Source organism: Hyperolius riggenbachi, chromosome 7, assembly GCF_040937935.1.
Source record: "Hyperolius riggenbachi isolate aHypRig1 chromosome 7, aHypRig1.pri, whole genome shotgun sequence".
Taxonomy (NCBI): Eukaryota; Metazoa; Chordata; class Amphibia; order Anura; family Hyperoliidae; genus Hyperolius; species Hyperolius riggenbachi.
The window spans coordinates 47,857,134-47,880,485 of NC_090652.1; the positions used below are offsets into that span (position 1 = coordinate 47,857,134).

The window sequence follows — 23,352 nt, forward strand, 5'->3', positions numbered from 1 at the left end:
CGTGCAGAGAGCGGATACTGCGCCTGCACTGGAGCCAAGGAGGTAAATATTTACATCGCCGCCGCTCCGGGAGGAATTTCGGCGCTGCCGTGGGACCGAGGAGGATGGGGGAAGCCTCAATAGGATCCGGAGGCTTTCCCCACCCGAGGTGAGTACCCCCCAGGGGAGGTTTTTTTCATTACAGATTTTCTTTAAGTTGGGCATGATGAATAGACTGTGGTTTTAGCCCCAGTAGAAGAAGCTTAGGGTACAGTGGGATGTGCTTGGTATGGTTCCCGAGACATTACACCCTCAAAAGCATAACGGGTCTCTTGTTGAGTCAATTAAATGGAGTCTGTAGGGAACCAGGTAGACATGATGCAGGAGTCTAATGGATACTGTGGTGGTTTGCATACTCCCTTTAGAAAAGGTCTTCAGTCATTGGGCCTACAGGACATCATCAAGGGTAGTTCTCAACTTCTCAGGTCCTCTTCCCAGTTTTTGATAAGGGTGAATAAAGGTAGGTGTGTGTGTGTGTGTGTGGGGGGGGGGGGGGAGATGTTGAAGGCAGAATATAAGAGTGGTAGCAGACCTTGTTGCATATGATCATTAGAACATTTGCTCTCGAAATTAATAAATTGAAGGAAGGTGGAAGGTGTCGGGTGAACGAGTGCAGCTGTGCTGCACAGGCTTTGCGGAGAAAGTCGAGCTCATAAGGCTCCATGGTACTGCACAGAAGTGAGGTGTCCTGCTGCTGTGCAATAGTCCTTGTGCTGGATCCGAGGTTTGCTTTAGTACGCTACTGTACCTTAAATTGCTATGACTTTCCAGAATACCTGGCTCAGAGCTTGAAGTACTCCATAAACCGGGATAAAATCTGTTAAATAAAGCCCATGGGGATCTGGATTACCTTTGCAGCAGTGGCCAGGCACTGCTCATTGCTGTCGGGCTCCCCCCATTCCTGGTCTCTGCTCATTTCATATTCAGCAGAATCCAACACAGTCCAATATGAAAAGCAGGAAGCTCCCCCTAGTGACAGCGGGTGAATCAGAATTGCACAGGTGCAAGTTTCAGATCATGCGAGCAAAGAGAAAGCAAGCACTTCATGTGCACTTTTTTTCATTGCGCATGCACAGCTCAAAATTCGTGTCTGCGCACTCCACAACAGCTCTGCGGTGGTTGGAGGAACTTCCGGGTGGTGCCGAGAGCAAATGGAGACAGGGACAAGAATGGGGTGGGGGACCCAACTGCAATGAGCAGAGCCAGGACACTTCTTAATAGGTAATCTAGCCCACAATGGGTTTTATTTAATAGATTTTTACCATGGTTCAGGATAGTACTTTAAAGGACATCCGAGGTGACATGTGACATGATGAGATAGACGTGTACATACAAGGCCTAGCACACAAATAACTATGCTGTGTACCCTTTTTTCTTTCTCTGTCTGAAAGAGTTAAATATCAGGTATGTAAGTGGCAGTTTCTGTGTGAGTCAGGACTGGGTCAGATTACAGTTGGACCCTCACTGATAAGAAATTACAACTATAAAACATGTTCCTAGTAGAAAATGGCTTCTGAGATCAGGAAACCGATAAAAAGGGTCAATAGTAAATAGATTTTAGCTCTGGCATATTTCAATGAATGTGTCATTGAGCAAATAACAGTAAAAACTTAAAAAGTCGATTTAGATATAAAATAAAACTGTGGAATATCTTAAAATGTCATTTTAGGAGAAGGATGATATTACCGTATATTATATAATACAATTGTTTATTTAATTAGTTTATTTTCACCCCGGGTGTCCTTTAAGGAGCTTTGAGCCCTTTGATTGCTCAATTGACCCTTACACAAGCATTGTCATTGAATTAAATTATCAAATTAATTTCTTCTAAAACGTACATTTGATGGCACTGTCCCATTTTTAAAAGCTCATTTATGAATGAAGCTAATGCCTTTGGATTTCAGCATCATAGTTATTATCTTGATAATCAGAAACTGCTCAGGTTGTCCCCTGCCAACCCATAGTCTCAAAGAATGATTCCATTATTTCCTAGAATGTTTACGTGCTTTTGGCCTCTGGGCAAAGTACAGTTGTGTCATTTGGACACTGACGGCACTCATCATACAGTAACTCATTATAAATCAATCATTTAGGATGATTGTTTCACGTTTGGCAAATTGAGGATTTATGACCAGAGCCGAAAAACGGACAAAGAAGTAGCTTGTGTTTTGCAAACAGTGGAGGTATGGTGGAACATAATGGAACTGGCAGTACTTCAGGGAAGTTCTGCTATCTAAAACTAGAGTGGGATGACCTGTTATTCTCAAGGTTTGGGGAGAGAGAGGAGGCATATAAGCCACAACCAAAATCTCTGAGACTAAAGACCGACATTAAAGGCAAGGAAAGACCTACAAAAGAACTCTACATAGATGACTGGAAATATATACCCTTCGAAAACAGACTGCTTCACCACAACTTGGCAGTAGGGTCATCAGAAGAATATTTGTAGATTGAAGCAGCATTTGAGTTCTGAATATTTTCATTATTTTGTTATGAAGGGAATGATGGGAAAAAGTTTGTTCAGCTGCGGAGCTGTCTGCACTGCCTTACTCCTTATTTTTGGTGAGTGATAGCATTACCAATGGAGGCTGAATGTGAAAGTGGGTGAAGTTTTATTATTACTTTTAAGGCAGGAATTTATTGAGCAATTTTGTTGCCCGAAATGCTTGTTCAGAAATTAAAGAGGAACTTTAACCAAGGTTTGAACTTCATTCCAATCAGTAGCTGAAAGAAATCGTAATGTTTTCTCGAATAGCTCATCATCGGCGGGGTCTCATGGCTGATATTGTGGTGAAACCCCTTCCATAGTGTGATGTCATGATCATGGTCCTGACAGTTTCCTCTCTGTGAACCTCATTGCATTGTGGGAAATAATGGCTGTTTTCAACTGCCAAGCAAGCGGTATCTCCCTCTGTGCATAGAACTCTTGGTAAACAAACATTACGTACAGATCACCTGGCAGAACTAAAGATGTCACCTCCAGTTATAAATTTCAGAATGTAAATCAGGGAGAGGAAAGATCTTACAATGGGTGAAAACTGACTAAAAAGTCTATAAATGAATATTGTAAAAAAAGAAGCAATTTTATTCATTATGCTATTTTCACTACAGTTCCTATTTACCTTCTATCTGTAGTATACAGGAGGGGTGTTTCCTTTTACCCATGTTTATTTAAAGAATGTAAAATAACACAATATTCCACATCAGTCATTTTGTTTTTTTGTTTGGTTTTTACATGATTTTTTTTAATTTGTTTTAAATAAAATGATCTATGCAAGTTTGCTGTAGTGTGGAAGGCATGGGAGTTTGGTGTATCATAAAGTTACAGTGTGTTTTTCTGTTTACAAACAGACTTGAGGTACTCTACAGAGAATCTCTGAGTACAAAATCCCAGCGACTTTCTCTAACGCATCAAATCTTAGTGACTCTCTGTATTCTACCAAGAGTCACCAAGACTCTGTGATTTATAGAATCAGTGAGATTTGTAGTCCACAGATTTGGTGCTCTTCAGATAGTCACTGAGATTTGGGCCCATATGCAATTCACTTTTTCACCTGACTTTTCTCCTAGGTGATATTTTGAAACCTGTCAATAAATTGATTTTTAAACCATTAGCAAGCAAAGAAATGCTCAAAATAATTTTGATAGTACTTTTTACCTACTTTTTGATACTTTTTCCATTGCAAAGTGCTAAAATGTTATTTTAAATGGAAGATGATTTTTTTCTCCTAGGAGAAAACACAGGTGAAAAAGTGAATTGCATATGGCCCTTGGTGTTCTACATTGATCACTGAGATTGTGTACTCTACAGAGAGTCACTGAGATTTGGGGTTCTTCATTGATCACTGAGATTGTGTACTCTACAGAGAGTCACTAAGATTTGGGGTTCTTCATTGATCACTGAGATTGTGTACTCTACAGAGAGTCACTAAGATTTGGGGTTCTACATTGATCACTGAGATTGTGTACTCTACAGAGAGTCACTGAGATTTGGTGTTCTATATTGATCACTGAGATCTGGTACTCTATAGAGAGAGTCACTGAGATTTGGTGTTGTACATTTATCACTGAGATTTTGTACTGTACAGAGTCTTTCTGAAATTTGGTATTCTATAGAGAGTCACTGAGACTTGGTAGTCTTTATAGATCTAATATACTTGTAAATAACATTTCGCTGTGGTGCACTAGACCAGTGTTTCTCAACATTTTATTGGTATGTACCCCTTTTAAAACCCTGTACTCACCAAGTACCCCCTGGCATAGTAAACATTATCACAAGTACCCCTTGACAAATATATACCTAATAGTAGTACATGATAATTGGTTCTAAACAATTTCCAAGCATTTACTATTGCTTTTAATCAGCTAAAATACTAATTTGTTGTTTAAATAAGATTTATCGTTTTTCTAAAACTCAAAATTTGTTATTCTTGGTTAAAGAGAGTCTGAAGCGAGAATAAATCTCGCTTCAGACCTCATAAATAGCAGGGGCACGTGTGCCCCTGCTAAAACGCCGCTATAGCGCGGCTTAACGGGGGTCCCTTCACCCCCAAATCCCCCTCGATACACCCGGGGAGCGCTTCCTGGTTGGGGCAGGGCTAACCGCCGCAGCCCTGCCCCACGCGCATCTGTCAGCGCGTATCTCCGCCTCTCCCCCGCCCCTCTCAGTCTTCCTTCACTGAGAGGGGCGGGGGAGAGGCGGCGATGCGCCGCTGACAGACGCGACTGGAGGCAGGGCTGCAGCCGTTAGCCCTGCCTCCAGGAAGGGAAATTCTGCGACCTTTTTATGACACACTTTTGCGGGGGGTGGGTTGGGGGTGAAGGGACCCCCGTTTAGCCGCGGGATAGCGGCGTTTTAGCAGGGGCACACGTGCCCCTGCTATTTATGAGCTCTGAAGCGAGATTTATTCTCGCTTCAGTCTCTTTAAGTATATCAAGCCTGAGTACCCCCTGGAACCATCAGAAGTACCCCCAGGGGTACGCGTACCACATGTTGAGAACCTAGGCACTAGACTATATAGCAAATTCCGAGTTCTACATACACATTTTATGCGTTTTAAAGCCAACCTGGGATCCAGCGCTGGGACCTTCTGGAAGTTTGATTGGATTACGTGAAATCGATTCAATTTCAAAATCCTAATTAAGTATAACAGTAATTGGAATTTTTGTATGAAATGTCATGTAAGTGAGATTAGCACATTATGATCGCTACTAGGACAGAAGAAGGCACAACGAGGGACAGAAGGAGGCCCACAGGAGGACAGAGGTGGTACAGAGGGACACAGCTGGAGGCAGCCGAGGAGGCGCAGAGGGGGACGCTGAGGGAACAAGGGGACAGAAATAACTGTGATGGAGGCAGAGGTGGTACAGAGGGGGCAATGAGGAAACAGGGGGACACTGTGTGTGTGTGTGTGTGTGTTTGTGTGTGTGTGTGTTTGTGTGTGTTTGTGTGTGTTTGTGTGTGTGTGTGTGTGTGTGTGTGTGTGTGTGTTTGTGTGTGTTTGTTTGTGTGTGTGTGTTTGTGTATGTTTGTGTGTGTGTGTGTTTGTGTGTGTGTGTTTGTTTGTGTGTGTGTGTGTGTGTGATGTATGCTGGAAGTGTGTGTTTGTGTTTGTGTGTGTGTTTTTGTGTGTTTGTTTGTGTGTGTGTGTGTGTGTGTGTGTGTGATGTATTGCTGGAAGTGTGTGTTTGTGTGTGTGTGTGTGTGTGTTTGTGTGTGTGTGTTTGTGCGTGTGTATGTGTTTGTGCGTGTGTGTGTTTGTGCGTGTGTGTGTTTATGCATGTGTGTGTGTGTTTTTGTGTGTGTGTGTGTGTGAGTGATGTATTGCTGGAAGTGTGTGTTTGTGTGTGTGTGTGTGTGTTTGTGCGTGTGTGTGTGTGTGTTTGTGCGTGTGTGTGTGTTTGTGCGTGTGTGTGTTTGTGCGTGTGTGTGTGTGTTTGTGCATGTGTGTGTGTGTGTGTGTTTGTGCGTGTGTGTGTGTGTTTGTGCGTGTGTGTGTGTGTTTGTGCGTGTGTGTGTGCTTGTGCGTGTGTGTGTTTGTGCGTGTGTGTGTGTGTGCGTGTGTGTGTGTGTGTGTGTGTGTGAGTGATGTATTGCTGGAAGTGTGTGTGTGTGTTTGTGTGTGTGTTTGTGCGTGTGTGTTTGTGCGTGTGTGTGTTTGTGCGTGTGTGTGTGTTTGTGCGTGTGTGTGTTTGTGTGCGTGTGTTTGTGCGTGTGTGTGTTTGTGCGTGTGTGTGTGTGTGTGTTTGTGCATGTGTGTGTGTGTGTGTGTGTTTGTGCGTGTGTGTGTGTGCTTGTGCGTGTGTGTGTTTGTGCGTGTGTGTGTGTGTGTGTGTGTGAGTGATGTATTGCTGGAAGTGTGTGTATGTGTTTGTGTGTGTGTGTTTGTGCGTGTGTGTTTGTGCGTGTGTGTGTGTTTGTGCGTGTGTGTGTGTTTGTGCGTGTGTGTGTGTTTGTGCGTGTGTGTGTGTTTGTGCGTGTGTGTGTGTTTGTGCGTGTGTGTGTGTTTGTGCGTGTGTGTGTGCTTGTGCGTGTGTGTGTTTGTGCGTGTGTGTGTGTGTTTTTGTGTGTGTGTGAGTGATGTATTGCTGGAAGTGTGTGTGTGTGTGTGTGTGTGTGTGTGTGTGTGTTTGTGCGTGTGTGTGTTTGTGCGTGTGTGTGTGTTTGTGCGTGTGTGTGTGTATGTTTGTGTGTGATATGGTACACAGTGGAGGCTGAGGTGGCACAGAGGGGGACACTGGAGGCACAGAGAATATATATATATATATGTAAGCTTGCAAGCGCAGGGCTCTCTCACCCTTTTGTGTCCTGGAAATCATTATACATTTTATTCATCATGTTACTTTTATCACTGTCATTACCAATTCTGCATCTTGATTAAATTCAGTATTTTGTATCGTTTTTGTATTTTGTCACTAATTATGTATCTTGTATATTGGTGTCCACCATTGTCTGTATTATTATGTACCCCATGTTTGTTTCTTACTTTTTACAGCTCCATGGAATATGTTGGCGCTTTATAATCAATAATAATAGGAATATAATAAGAATAATATGTACTGCATGTATGTATCAGAGAGATGTGAAAGTAATGTCTGACATCTGCTTTTTCTTTCCCAGGTATTGTGAAAACCTCATCAGCCACAAGTAAGTTTACACGTTTGTTTACTTATTGTTTTATTTCATTTCGTGAACCACTGTCTAAAAAAGATAACCTGTCCATGGGGCAGAAAAGGCGAAGCAAGTGCTTTCGGCGCCAAGCATAGCGCCAGATTGGGTGCCGCTATAACACTAGTGCTATAGTGCGCGGAGCGCATGGATAATCGGGGGTTCCGGCAATTGGCGGACCCTAAATAACTCTGCTCTCCAAGTTGCTACAACTTGGAGGGGGAATGGTATTTTGCACTCACCCTGCGCCCAACTCACCGGTGGAGTACATATACAGGACATATGCCAGAAAAGGTGTCCCTGTAGTTTCAGATTGATATGGATTGATAAGGATGAGAGTGGAGGAGTAGGATTATTGTTCAGATCGGATGCTAATTATTGTGTGGGAATTAAGTGGTATTTAATTGGTTTATTTATATGGAATGTGATCTATAAATCCATTTAAAGGAGAACTGTTAGCAAAAAAAAAAAAGAGTTTAAGTTACCTGGGGCTTTTACCGGCCCCCCGCAGACATCCTGTGCCCGCACCGAAACAAAACTATTCTCCTGCCTGGACAGGACGATGATGTGAACGGGAGGGAGGACGCGCGGCCAGGGTGGCGCAGGCGCAGTGGCCCATGACATTAAAGTCACAAAAACCGGAAGTGGGGGACCAGAGGATCATTTGCCATGGCACGGGCACAGGACAATTGCAGAGGGCCGTTGGAAGCTCCCCAGGTAAGTTAAACTTTTTTTTTTTCTTACAGTACTTTGAAGCATATGGATACTTTTCCAGTGTTCTCTAACTTCCCCGACGCCATACACCATTGCATGTTAATTTCCTATCCATGACTCAATCATGCTGAGGATTTAGCAGACACAGGTGATAAGAAGTAAATAGAATAATTGCTCAGACAAGAGATAAGGAGAATATTAATATGGGGCAATGGGGACAGGTAGAAGAGACTGAGCATTTCATGGTCTCAAAAAAAACTCACCTCAACTCAGCTGGTCTAAAAGTGGGTGTGTATTGCATGCTGTTCAGTCATCCACAACTATTTACAAAGCCCTATTTACAGCTTAAAGGACCACTGTCGCAAAAATCTTTTTAAATAATAATAATATAAAATATATGTAAAGATATGCAGATAAGAAATATGTTTCTTCTAGAGTAAAATGAGCCATAAATTACTTGTCTCCTATGTTGCTGTCACTTACAGCAAGTAGTAGAAATCTGACATTACCGACAGGTGTTGGACTAACCCATCTTCTCATAGGAGATTCTCAGGTTTTTTTTTTTTCAATTTTAAAAGCACTTAGTGAATAGCAATTGCTTCGCCCAACTGCTAAAAAAAGTGTGCAGAGAGCATGGAGGCTGGCCAGCATATTTTTATAAATCCTTTTCAAGAAGGGTCTTTATAAAGAATAAAGGCCATGCTGAGAATCCCCTATAGAGAGATGGACTAGCCCAAAACCTGTCGGTAATGTCAGATTTCTGCTTACTACTGTAAGTGACAGCAACATAGGAGAAAAGTCATTTATGGCTCATTTTACTCTGGAAGAAACGTGCTTCTTATTTGTATGTGTTTCCATATATTTAAAATGTTGAGATTTTCGCAACTGTGAGCTTTCAATTATACTGAGGTTTTACCAGACACAGGCAATGAGATATAAAGGGGATTGTTGCAGATTGCTGCCTTATTATTATTCAGCATATCCACTTTTATGGTAATTCACCTGGTTTCAGCATCAAAAACACTTTGTATATCTATAGGTTGTATGTAACCCCACCTTTTTTGTAATGCTTAGCCTAGACTGTTTAGTGAAGCAGAATCTCCCCTCCTTTCCCCTGAGCACTCAGAAACCAGGTACATTTTTATTGATTTTTTTATTGGCTTTAGGACTCTCAGTAAACACATATGAGAACAAAGTTATAGAGGCGCCAGTAGTATAAAATATTGATGAAAGCTTTAAAAGGAGGGAGGTTAGTGGTGGACTTATCTCCCCAATGCAGATACAAGATAATGTCGATTTTTTTCAACAAAAAGACTTCATTCAATTACTCCAAAAATGTTGCAACTCGTTTCGTGGGCACATCCCACTTCATCAGGCTATAAATAGGAGTACACAACTGTGGGACAGAGGAGACATTGATAGCTAATTACCCTAATACAATGAATTCAAATATATCGTAATTATTTTTCTATGTATAAACAAAAACATTAAAACAAAAAAAATGAAAACATATCTCATGTAGTATCCGCCAGTTGTATTGATTTCCATATACGTGCAATCTTATGTATATGTAAAAAAAACCTTTGTAGATTGCTTGTAAAAATATTACCTCTTATGGAGAAAAAGGGCTTTCTTTTTAAAAAATCTTATGCTATCAACAAAACGATATGATGTGCAGCATTATTCCATTTAAGTGGTTATTAGGTAGTGCAAGCCAGTGTTTATACAAAAAAAAAAAGCATGCAAAGCCTCCTGTTTTGTTAGTGAAACAGCAGTGCAAGGAAAGTTATGTGGTAGCTTCGTCCCCGAGTGGGACTGACAGGTGTCCAAGTGTACTGACATCAGTACAGATGTCGCCACCTGTTATACATTTCAGAGCATAAATCATGAAAAATAAAGATTTTACGATGTGCTTACACTAACTAAATAATTTACAAATGCATATTGTTAAAAATAAGCTATGTTATTCATTACGCTATTTTCGCTGCAGGTTCTCTTTAAAGGGAAGATCTGCGCTGCACATAAAAAAAACTGCACTCACCTGGGGCTTCTTCCAGCTCCTGGCAGTCGATCTGTGCCCTTGTAGCAGCTCCTCTCCCTCCCGGCGTCCAGCGGTGAAGAAGCCGACCTCGCTAGGCTTCCGGGTCGGCGTCATGTGCGCTCCATGGCGCGGGTCACGTGGTGTACGTGACGTCATCGGGTCTCTACTGCGCAGGCGCAGTAGTTCTGCGCCTGCGCAGTAGAGACCCGATGATGTCCCTACACCACGTGACCCCCCCGCCGTGGGACGCACTGAAGCCGACCTGGAAGCCGACCTGGCGAGGTCGGCTTCTTCACCGCTGGACGCCGGGAAGGAGAGGAGCTGCGGCGAGGGCACAGATCGACTGCCAGGAGCTGGAAGAAGCCCCAGGTGAGTGCAGTTTGATTTTTTTATGTGCAGCGCAGATCTTCCCTTTAAGATGTAACTTTAGACTTAGTCTGCTATCAGGGCCTTTTCTAGCTTTCTTGCCTCCCCTCCCCCTTCTAATATTTTGAAAAATGACACAAAAATTGTAGACGACATTAGACATTATTTCGTGTTGGAAGCACCAGTAACAACTTGGTATATCCAGGAATTAGGGTGTTTCTCAAAATAAGTCTATAAAGAATGCCAGATACACCTCACCATCCCAAACTCCTATAACACACAACATAAACCCTACCTAGAATCGTTATAAGAGGTGCACAGCTACTTTATAAACACCTTATAGTGTATAGGTCAGGGCCGGATTTACATCACAGGAGCCTATAGGCACAGATGTCCTGGCACTATAAACTTCACCCTCCATGAACCTACAAACCCTCCACCAAACTGCACCACAAGTGTGCTGGCTGGCTCAGCTGTTACTTACTTCCCTTACTTCCCTTGCCCGTCATATGTAGCTACAGGTGCCCCTTAGCATTAGGTAGACAGAGGTGCCCTCAGTATTTAGTAGCCAGAGGTGCACCTGACTGAAGGGAAGTCTCATTAGTGGAATTCCGAGAGCTGGGTGAGTAACCTCTCATTACACTCTGCTTAGGCCTCTACATAGGAAGGAGAGGAAGGAGCTGCCTTTCCATCAGCAGGCGCCTGTAGGCACGGGCCTACAGTGCCTTATGGTAAATCCGCCCCTGGTATACTGTATGTACAGCCTGGGTCTTAAAGAGACTCCGTAACAAAAATTGCATCCTGTTTTTTATCATCCTACAAGTTCCAAAAGCTATTCTAATCTGTTCTGGCTTACTGCAGCACTTTCTGCTATCACAGTCTGTGTAATAAATCAATGTATCTTTCCCCTGTCAGACTTGTCGGCCTGTGTCTGGAATGCTGCCAAGTTCTTCAGTGTTGTGGTTCTGCTATGAACTCCCCCTTCCAGGCCCCTCTATGCACACTGCCTGTGTTTTATTTAGATTAGGGAAGCTTCTCTCTTCTCTCTTATCTTTTACAAGCTGGATAAATCCTCCTCTGAGCTGGCTGGGCTTTCACATACTGAGGAATTACAGACAAGGGCAAAGCTGTTTGCAGGAAGAAACGAGCAGCCTGAAACTTCAGTGCATGAGAACTGCAGGGAGAAAGAAACACACAATGATCTCTTGAGATACAAAAGGAAGGCTGTATACAGCCTGCTTGTGTATGGATGTATTTTCTATGTGTGGACATACTGTACATCAACCTACTTCCTGTTTTGGTGGCCATTTTGTTTGTTTATAAACAAACTTTTTATAACTGTTTTTAACCACTTTTAATGCGGCGAGGAGCGGCGAAATTGTGACAGAGGGTAATAGGAGATGTCCCCTAATGCACTGGTATGTTTACTTTTGTGCGATTTTAACAATACAGATTCTCTTTAACAAGTTTGAATTTTGTCCTGAAAATTCAAGACAGCTGCAACAAGGATACAAATTAAATCTAAAGCAATTACAGCCTAGAAAGCACATTAATAGTACGTGCCATATCACTATTATGCTACTCAGGACTCATTCGTTCTGTTAGCATTCCCTAATTAGGTTTGAAAATTCCCAGTGTTTCCTTTCTCATTAAGACTAGCTGTTGTGTTTAATGTGAATCTGAACTGGCTGGAGAACAAAAAGATGAATAACCTACCTAGGTAAAGGCATGTGGATCCCGGCAAGGGAATTAACGTACCTGCCTCCCACTGCACACACTCTGCACGCACCCCTCTCTGGCTACCAAAACATGGTACACTCCGGCTACCAAACTGGGGGAGGGGGCTCTCTGGCTACCAAAACGGGAGTTCTCTGGAAACCAAAATGGGGGGAGGCTGTCTGGCTACCAAAACAGGGACCTCTGGCTACAAAAAGGGAGGGACTCTCTACAGAGGAGTAGCTATGGGTGGGCAAGGGAGGACATATGTCCCCGGGCGCAGCACTGTGAGGGGCGCTCAACACAGCCACTGCACCCCCACGTGCATGAGAGGTGGCTCGCTGACTGCCCGAAGTGCCCCTGTTTCTCTCTCTCCCTCTGCAGAAGCATTAACATCAGCAGAATAAGGCTATCTAAAGGGGGCACATCTGGCTAACTAAAGGGGCATACATTTGGCTATTTAAAGGGGGACACATCTGGCTATCTGAATGGGGTAAGGAGGGACATATATCTAAATAACTTTTGACTCCACCCATGACCACATTCAGATGTGTGGCCACTCCCATTTTGTCCAAAGGGGGGTTAAAACCCTAGCTACACCTCTGACTCTCTACCTACCAAAACTCCCAAAATAGGGGGTGGGGGAGCTCTCTGGCTACTTAAAAAACTAAGGTGGGGGCTCTCAGGCTACTTACAGGGTGCACTCCCTGGCTACTTTCGGGGGGGGGGGGGGTTCTCTTCCTTTCTGCATCTGGCATAATACTGGGGCTACTCTGGTTACCTACATGGGGAGACCAGGCCCTGATATCACACTGTGGGAAGAATTTCACCACAATATCAGTCCCGCAGTTGATCTATTAGAGAAAAGGAAAAGATTTCTTATGGGAAATGGGGTATCAGTATCAGCTACCGATAAGGATTAGCCACACACGTGCTCTCACCTCGCTCCCGTCCTCTGGAGTGTTCTGCACCTTCCCAGTACCACGCAGAGGGCACCAGGGGATGGGAGCGTGACTAGCCCGAATGCCTGGATTACCGGGAGTCATAGCGCCGTAACGGTGGGGCTGAAGAGGACGACGAGGGAGGCCACAGTGCTCATGGGTCTGGAGGAAGCCCCAGGTAAGTATAAATAAGCACTAGTGTACCATCTCAGGTTCTCTTTAAGTGTGTTTATTTCTGCGCACAATAAACTGTAAGACTAGGTATGGACTGTGACCTTGTTTCTCTTAATCTTTAGCTTTTGTTTTACAATTCTAAATGTTATTTATTTTATTTTTTGTAGCATGTGGTCAGCCAGTCATCCGTCAGCGTGTGGTGGGAGGACAAAATTCAACTGAGGGCAAATACCCGTGGATGGGCTGCCTTCTCTACGGAGGCTCCCCCGTCTGTGGTGCGTCTCTTATATCCAAAAACTGGGCTATCACCGCCGCCCACTGTACTAAGTAAGTAAAATGATATTTCGTTTTTATTTTGTGGGGGAGGGGGGGGGGGGGGGGTTGGCAGGTGATGGTGCCCATACATGGTACAATTTTTTCAAATTTTTTTTCAATAACGTAATTTTGTTCAATTATTCAGTTAGATAGAATATAAAGATTTTTACAACATGTCCAGACTGGATTTTTATAAAAGAAAAAAATTCTTGATCAAAAATAAAAAAAAAAAAAAGATAATTTTAGACTTTCATTCATTTTGATAGTTTTCACCGAATACACAGGAAATATAATGTTTTTATTGTACCGTGCATGGGCACCATAAATCTCACACCTCAGCGGTTTCCAGTGGTTTGGCCCTCTTGCTCTCCAGTATCAACAGGGGGGAGGGGGGGGGGGGGGGGTTCTGGGGAGCAAAATACTTTCACCAGGCTCCTAAAACGCTGGAACTGATGAGGAAAAAACAATTGTATCTATCCTCCTTCTATAAATGACTTTTTAAGATATCCCACAGTTTTATTTTATGTTTAAATCTATTTTTAAGTTTTTACAGTTTCGCCTGTATCTGCTCAATGACACCTTCATTGAAGTATGTTAGAGCTCAAATCTATGGATTATTGACCCTTTTTATCTCTTTCCTGCTCTCAGAAGCCATTTACTGACAGTAAAGTATTTTATTACTTATCAGTCAGGGTTAAGCTATAGTCTGCCCCAGTCTGACCCGGACAGAAACTGCCACTTACATACCTGATGCTTAACTCTTTCAGGCAGAGAAAGGGAAAAGGAACACAGTAGCATAGTTATTGGTGTGCTAGGCACTGTACATACCCATGTCTATCTCATCATGTCACATGTCACCTCGGGTATCCTTTAACCACTTCAGGACTACAGTGCTAAACTAACGGCAGCTTTAAGGCCAAGCTGCAGGGCCGCACGACACAGCACACTAGGGATCCCCCCCCTTTCTCTCCACCAACAGAGCTTTCTGTTGGTGGGACTGATCATGTGTGCACCCTCCTTCCGCGTTAATTTAACCTTCAGCGTAGTACTACTACGCAGGCACAGAGCACTCCCAGTGGTGGGGCGAGACGGGAGCGTTCCTGGCTGGACTGCACCGACTGCGCCTGACTGTAGGATTTTTCCAGATCAGTTGCGAACAGAGAGCAAGAAGAGGATGGCGTGGGAGCGCTCTGGCTGGAGGGGGCTGGAGGAAGCACCAGGTATGTAGGTTTTATGGAGGGGGCCCATTCTCTGGTACGCTTTAAAACAAATAAATAGTAAAGGTAATAGGGAATTGAAGAGAATGCATTAAAGCGTACCAGAACTCAGAACTTTCTCTCTGCTCTAAAAGATAAGCAACAGCATAAACACGTTTAAAGAAAAAACAAATTTCTTTGTTACAGCTTACAGAACTACTGCAATAAATCTGCAGTGTGTCTACTTACTGATTTCATGGAAGCAGAGAAAGGGTTAACCTCCTGTGCTGATTAGAAAAATCAGCCTCTCCCAATCAAAAAAAAAACAAAAAAAAAAAACAGGAAATGAAATCAGATTTTTATACTTGGATATACGAACTACTGTAAAATAATATATTTTTATTGTATTGTGTGTGGCCCCCTTGGAGGTGCCCATTTATCATACAAGCTTGATTGTAGTATTAGCACTTCTATGTAATATGAGATATTACCTAAAGTATCCATTCAAAGTATATTCACAAGCAGGGCAGCCATGGGCCCCCCAAAGCGCTGGAAAGGCCGCGTGTGCTGGCTGCGGGTCTGTGGCTCACTAACCAGCACACAATGTCCCCACACTGAGAGGAGTGACATCAGCTCTTGACCGTGGGGAGCAGATGAGTGAGCCCAACCCCCCCCCCCCCCCCGCGGCCGCCGCTGCTATTAGCTTACTGTGCGGCTTCCTCTATTCCCCTCTCCGTCTCCCGGGCATGTAAATAGTTCACAGCAGCTCGCTCCACGGCGTGGTGTGATGACAGGAAGCTGTAGGCAGAGCGGTTTCCTGTAACGGCGATGCGGCGGAAGCGGGGCGGGGGAAGGCGGCCTTCCACCAACAACGAGACTCGCAAGCAAGCCGACCCCCCAACTTTTGGCCCACTTTTGGGGGGTCAAAAATTCGGCTTGCTTGCGAGTATATATGGTACTCCAACTTTTACCCGAAATACCAGTAAAAAAATGATTGACCCTCATATAAGCCGGGGGTAGGAAATGCTGGCCGTGTGATCCCCCCCAGTGTGTCCCAGTATAGTTAGTATAGTGGCCAGTATGGGTAGGTAGTGCCCAGTATAGCTAGTGAAGTGCCCAGTATAGCTAGTATAGTGCCCAGTATAGTGTCCAGTACAGCTAGTAAAGTGCCCAGTATAGCTAGTATAGTGCTCGGTATAGCTAGTATAGTGCCCAAGTATAGCTAGTATAGTGCCCAAGTATAGCTGGTATATTGCCCAGTATAGCTAGTATAGTGCCTAGTATAGCTAGTATAGTGCCCAGTATAGCTAGTATAGTGCCCAGTATAGGTAGTATAGTGCTCGGTATAGCTAGTATAGTGCCCAGTATAGCTAGTATAGTGCCAGGTATAGCTAGTATAGTGCACAATTATATAAGGAAAAAAGGGGGCAAACCAAATGTCCCTAGTTACTTGGCCATCTTACCCACACAGAAGATAGTGGGCGGGGCAAAACCCAAACACAGTTAACTCCCAACATATCATACAAATTTACGGGTTATCAGCCACCTTAATGTGCCAAGTATCAAAATTTTATTAGTTTAGGGAAAGGGGACATGGTGAATCTTCAATAATATACACGTATAAAAAGAACACTCGTGATTCAATAATTAAAATTGCATATGCAAAAGCTAGTATAGCCATCAAACCAGCAATAGACAATACATATTCCAGTTCAGTATAGCATATATATAGAGAATATCTCACACATGCATACTCCAAACATCCCGCGCTAGCATACTGGTGCCCTGTGAATATAATATTTGATGGGGGCCCCCCTTGAATATTCCACACTCCAGTGGGAACTCCAGGCAATAGCCACAGTTAATGGAATGGCATAATCACCCCACTATGTCTCCATATAGTCGGGGTCAACACGGCATATACCCTAGGAGTGATGACAGTTCACATATCCACATAGGGGAAATAAAGGATGGGTCTCACCAATCACAGATACTGGCGTTTCTTTGGCATTTCTTTGGCATTTCCGGTACACAGGATACGGTTTCTCTCACTGCTCATCAGACCGCCTTAGAGTTGATGGAAATAAAGTGGTTTCCACATCTTTTCGGAAGCCCACGGCTGGGAACACGCTTCTCCACGCCACCAGTCATCACCCACCCTCATTAAAAAGAGGTATCCCTTATGGTCAGTTTCTCCGGTTACGGAGAAACTGTACCAATGAGAATGACTTCCGACGTGAGTCCAGGGACATGTATGAACGATTCCGCGAACGTGGATACACACATTCAGTTTTGCGGAAGGCATTAAAACGGGCATGGAACCTGGACAGAAAGGATCTCTTGGCCGCTCGTGGTGGGAGGTCCGGTGTGGAGGGAGGGGGACATATGCGGCTCGTGACCGGCTATGGTACCCATTGGGAGGGCCTGCGGGAATTATTGTCCACATAGTGGGGTGATTATGCCATTCCATTAACTGTGGCTATTGCCTGGAGTTCCCACTGGAGTGTGGAATATTCAAGGGGGGCCCCCATCAAATATTATATTCACAGGGCACCAGTATGCTAGCGCGGGATGTTTGGAGTATGCATGTGTGAGATATTCTCTATATATATGCTATACTGAACTGGAATATGTATTGTCTATTGCTGGTTTGATGGCTATACTAGCTTTTGCATATGCAATTTTAATTATTGAATCACGAGTGTTCTTTTTATACGTGTATATTATTGAAGATTCACCATGTCCCCTTTCCCTAAACTAATAAAATTTTGATACTTGGCACATTAAGGTGGCTGATAACCCGTAAATTTGTATGATATGTTGGGAGATAGCTAGTATAGTGCCCAGTATAGCTAGTATAGTGCTCAGTATAGCTAGTATAGTGCTCAGTATAGCTAGTATAGTGTTCAGTATAGGTAGTATAGTGCTCAGTATAGGTAGTATAGTGCCAGGTATAGCTAGTTTAGTGCCTTTTGGGGGCCAAAAATTCAGCTTGCTTGCGAGTATATACGGTACTCGCCAAAAATAATGCAATGTGGGCAACATTTCAGCAGCAAATAAACGCAGTGGGCCACATTTCACCAGAAAATAAACACAGTGGGCCACATTTCTCCAGAAAATAAATGTAGTGGGCAACATTTCACCAGAAAATAAACACAGTGGGACACATTTCACCTGCAAAAAAAGGAATGTACTCACAGAAGTCTCCTCTCCCGGTCGGCCTCTGGCGCGCAACTCCCCGGACGACCCTCCTGCATATCTCCCACGCTCGCGCTGAATGCAATAGCAGGGCTATGGGAAGATGGCGCCCAAAGCCCTGTATTGGAGACTATTTGTGTCTCCAGTACAGGGCTTCGGACGCAATCTTCCCGTAGCCCTGCTCTGCCTCCCTGTAGCGGGGCTGTGGGCTATGAACTGGCGCGGTGTCTAGTAGATGCTGCGGCCAGTTCATAGCGCAGCAGTGTTGGCGTGCCAGCAAATTCGGCTATGCGTGCCGGGTCCTGCACGTGTGCCATAGGTTCGCCAAAGCTGTCCTATGAGTACCGTTAGGATTTTACAAGTCATTTTGAGGCATTTGGTTTCTAGACTACTCCTGACGGTTTAGGGTCTCTAAAATGCCAGGGCAGTATAGGAACACCACAAGTGACCCCATTTTAGAAAGAAGACACCCCAAGGTATTCTGTTAGGTGTATGGTGAGTTCATAGAAGATTTTATTTTTTGTCACAAGTTAGTGGAAAATAACACTTTGTGCAAAAAAAAAAAACAATAAAAATCAATTTCCGCTAACTTGTGCCAAAAAATAAAATCTTGCATGAGCTCACCATACTCCTAATGGAATACCTTGGGGTGTCTTCTTTCTAAAATGGGGTCACTTGTGGGGTTCCTCTACTGCCCTGGCATTTTAGGGGCCCTAAACCGTGAGGAGTAGTCTAGAAACCAAATGCCTCACAATGTAACCTGTAAAATCCTAAAGGTACTCATAGGACTTTGGGCCCCTTAGCGCACCTAGACTGCAAAAAAGTGTCACATGTGGTATCGCTGTACTTAGGAGAAGTAGTATAATCTGTTTTGGGGGGTATTTTTACACATACCCATGCTGGGTAGGAGAAATATCTCTGTAAATGGACTATTGTGTGTAAAAAAAACAAAAAAAATCTCATTTACAGAGATATTTCTCCCACCCAGCATGGGTATGTGTAAAAATACACCCCAAAACACATTATACTATTTCTCCTGAGTACGGCGATACCACATGTGTGACACTTTTTTGCAGCCTAGGTGCGCTCAGGGGCCCAATGTCCTATGAGCACCTTTAGGCTTTACAGGGGTGCTTACAATTTAGCACCCCCCAAAATGTCAGGACAGTAAACACACCCCACAAATGACCCTTTTTTGGAAAGTAGACACCCCAAAGTATTCCGAGAGGAGCATGGTGAGTCCGTGGCAGATTTCATTTTTTTTTGTTACAAGTTAGCAGAAATGGAAACTTTTTTTTTTAGTTTTTTTTTTGTCACAAAGTGTCGTTTTCCGCTAACTTGTGACAAAAAATAAAATCTTCTATGAACTCACCATGCCTCTTAGTGAATACTTTGGGATGTCTTCTTTCCAAAATGGGGTCATTTGGGGGGTATTTATAGTATCCTGGAATTCTAGCACCTCATGAAACATGTCAGGTGGTCAGAAAAGTCAGAGATGCTTCAAAAAGGGAAAATTCACTTTTTGCACCACAGTTTGTAAACGCTATAATTTTTACCCAAACCAATAAATATACACTTATTGGATTTTTTTTTATCAAAGACATGTAGCACAATAAATGTGGACAAAAATGTATATAGAAATTTTACTTTATTTGAAAAATGTCAGCCCAGAAAGTAAAAAAAATCCTTTTTTTGACAAAATTCATGTCTTTTTTGATGAATATAATAAAAACTAAAAATCACAGCAGCAATCAAATAGCACCAAAAGAAAGCTGTATTAGTGACAGGAAAAGGAGGTAAAATTCATTTAGGTGGTAGGTTGTATGACCGAGCAATAAACCGTTAAAGCTGCAGTGGTCTGAATGGAAAAAAAGTGTCTGGTCCGACTGCGTTCTATAAGTGGTTAACGGACATCCGAGGTGAAAATAAACTGATGAGAAAAACAATTGCATCTATTCTCCTTCTCCTAAAAAATTCACTGCGTCCTATAGTCCAAATGCAGGGAGTTCCTGACTTGTAAACGCCTGCCACTACGAACCTCCAACCTGCTGCAATGTTGGAAAATCCCTGTTCTGTGCCCATGTAGAGGAGGACACAGGAGGACACAAAGGTGCATAGAGGAGGACACAAGGGGCGCACAAAGGGGCATAGTGGAGGACACAAGGAGGGTCACATGGGGGACAGAGGAAGACACAAGGGATCTTAGGGGGACAAAGGAGGACACAGGGAGACACAAGAAGTACAAGGGGGCATGAAATACAAAGGGGGCATAATCCACAAGATGCCCCTTCACCTTTGCACCAGGTTTACTATATATTTTTCCTCTGGGTTTTGTCCTCTAAACCTAGGTGTGTCCTATGGTCAGAAGTGTCTTATAGTCCAAAAAATGCGTACATGTAAAAGGGGCATCGGGGAAAAAAGGGCGCGTGGTGTAAACGATAATAGCGTTTATAAAAAAATATTGTGCTGTATATCGTTGACAATCTTTTACAAATTAAAAAAAACATTTAATAATGTGTATGAAATAGTAAATTGTGAAAACGATAATCTTCCCTGTTTTAAAAGTAAAACCTATAATTACGTTTGTTAAAAAATGATAATATATGTATAATCGTTATAATTGTATAATCTGTATAACCTTTATTTTTTTGTTAATTCATGTAATAAAATCTGAAAATATTATTTATAACGATGAAAAAAAATATAAGTACGTTCGTAAAAACTGTTGTTAAACATTAGTGAATATTACAGTACTAACATATTACTACAGCTAAACCTAACCCTACTTTCACACAAAACCCTCCCTGTACCTATCCCTAACCCTTAGACCCCCCTGGTGGTGCCTAACCCTAAATCCCCCCCTTAGTGATTGCTTTATTATGTGAATCAGGTTTTTCTGACAATTTTGACAGATATGACAAGATTAGCTACATGCTTGTTTCTGGTGTGATTCAGCCACTACTTCAACCAAATAGACCAGCAGGGCTGCCAGGCAACTGGTATTGTTTAAAAGGAAATAAATATGGCAGCCTACATACACCTCTCACTACATTTCTCCTTTAAGAGCAGTGTGGTATGAAATTCAAGAGTCTCTTGCAGCGATGTTGGTCTGTAATATTCACTAATGTTCAGAGTCTATGGCTGAAAGAGGCAGAGGCAGAGGATCAGCAGGATAGCCAGGCAACTGGTATTGCTTAAAGAGGAACTTCAGCCTAAACAAACATACTGTCATCAAGTTACATTAGTTATGTTAATTAGAATAGATGGGTAATATAATCTCTTACCCACCCTGTTTTAAAAGAACAGGCAAATGTTTGTGATGCATGGGGGCTGCCATCTTTGTCATGGGGGCAGCCATCTTTTTGGTTGAAAGGAGGGGACAAGGACCAGGAGACACAGTTCCAACTGACCTGTGTCCTGATTGCGTACGTTAAAAAGGGGCGATGGGAAAAAAGGGCGCCGGGTTTTTAACGATAAACATGGATTACGTTTAAAAATGTATTTCGTTTAAAAGTAATGTTTTTAAACGTTATAAATCATTAAATAATATGTATTAAATCGGCAATTGTAAAAACGTTAATCTTTCGTTTAAAGAATGAAACGCATAATAACGTTTAAAAAAAAAATTACTAAGTAACCCTCCCTGTACCTACCCTTAACCCCTAGACCCCCCTGTTGATGCCTAAACCTAAGACCCCCCCTGTTGGTGCCTAAGTAACCCTCCCTGTACCTACCCCTAACCCCTAGACCCCCCCTGTTAGTGCCTAAACCTAAGACCCCCCTGTTGGTGCCTAAACCTAAGACCCCCCTGTTAGTGCCTAAACCTAAGACCCCCCTGTTAGTGCCTAAACCTAAGACCCCCCTGTTGGTGCCTAAACCTAAGACCCCCCTGTTGGTGCCTAAACCTAAGACCCCCTGTTGGTGCCTAAACCTAAGACCCCCCTGTTAGTGCCTAAACCTAAGATCCCCCTGTTGGTGCCTAAACCTAAGACCCCCTGTTGGTGCCTAAACCTAAGACCCCCCTGTTGGTGCCTAAACCTAAGACCCCCCTGTTGGTGCCTAAACCTAAGACCCCCCTGTAATTTTTTTCATTTAAAAATAATGTAAAAAAAAAAGTAATGTTTTTCGTTTAAAAATAATGTTTGGGAAAAATATTGTACTGGTTTTCGTTTAAAAATAATATTTAAACATGTATAAATCATTAAATAATGTGTAATCATGAGAAACAGTAATAAAACATTAAGTCTCCGGGCGCCGCTTTTAAAACGTTAGTTTTCTCCGGCGCCCTTTTTTCCTACCGGGCGCCCATTAAACGATATTTATTATAGAAGTGAATGGCGGCGCCCGATTTGTCCACTAGCCTCAGGCGCCCGAATTTACTGTTTCCGTCCTGATTACCCCTCCCAGCTGCATGCGCTAGGCTTCAAATGTCAGATTCAAAATGCAAAAAAAACCAAAAAAAAAAACAGCAGAACTAGAACAAAAACATCAGAAATCCCATCATGCTTTGCACAGCATCAGGGGAAAAAAGCCTGGGCAGTTTTCTTCTGTGCAGCTAAAAATAAGGCTTGTAAAAGAGAGACAAAGTTCTGATGCTGTGAAACTGTTAAAGAAACACCAAGCCTTTTCAGTGCTGCTGAGTCGATTTTTAGTCCGGAGGTTCACATGGAAATAAATAAGGCAGCCTCCAAACACCTCTCTCTACAGTTCTCCTTTAACCTCCTTGGCGGTATGAAAAATACCGCCAGGAGGGAGCGCAGCAGTTTTTAAAAAAATTTTTTTTTTTTTTATCATGTAGCGAGCCGAGGGCTCGCTACATGATAGCCGCTGCTGAGCGGCATCCCCCCGCCCGCTTCGATCGCCTTCGGCGATCTCCGATCAGGAAATCCCGTTCATAGAACGGGATTTCCTGGAGGGCTTCCCCCGTCGCCATGGCGACGGGGCGGGATGACGTCACCGACGTCACTGACGTCGGGACGTCATTGGGAGTCCCGGGCCACCCCTCGGCGCTGCCTGGCACTGATTGGCCAGGCAGCGCTGGGGTCTGGAGGGGGGGGGGGGGCCCGCGCCGCAGCAGATAGCGGCGATCGGGCAGGGGCCGGCGGCGATCAGAGTGCTGGCGCAGCTAGCAAAGTGCTAGCTGCGTCCAGCAAAGCAAAAATTATGAAAATCGGCCCAGCAGGGCCTGAGCGGCACCCTCCGGCGGCTTACCCCGTGTCACACACGGGGTTACCGCCAAGGAGGTTAATGCACAAACACAGCTGTACTGCCCCTGTGCGAGTATAGCTGTGCTTGAGCATTAAGCTAAATGGCTTTATGCACAGCCAGGCGCGCCAGACCTCACACAGGCGCAGTGATTGCACTCTTGCAGATGGGAGCATTCTGCACATGCACAGTTCACAAAAACTGTGCATGTGCAGAACACTCCAAGCCACATAAGTGAGACTAAGGAGACATACAGTTGCCAGATCTTTCAGAAAGGAC

General features: G+C 43.6%; 1 protein-coding gene across 1 annotated transcript in view; it reads left to right on the top strand.

Moving 5' to 3' along the window:
• The first annotated feature begins 2,297 nt into the window (after positions 1-2,297).
• Positions 2,298-23,352, top strand: part of LOC137524296 (serine protease 27-like) — a 51,781-nt gene continuing 30,726 nt past the window's right edge. The window contains exons 1-3 of the mRNA XM_068244008.1: positions 2,298-2,601; positions 7,160-7,186; positions 13,327-13,486. Of these exons, the coding sequence (XP_068100109.1) occupies positions 2,532-2,601; positions 7,160-7,186; positions 13,327-13,486 (257 nt within the window). The 5' untranslated portion in view covers positions 2,298-2,531. The remainder of the gene's footprint in view (positions 2,602-7,159; positions 7,187-13,326; positions 13,487-23,352) is intronic.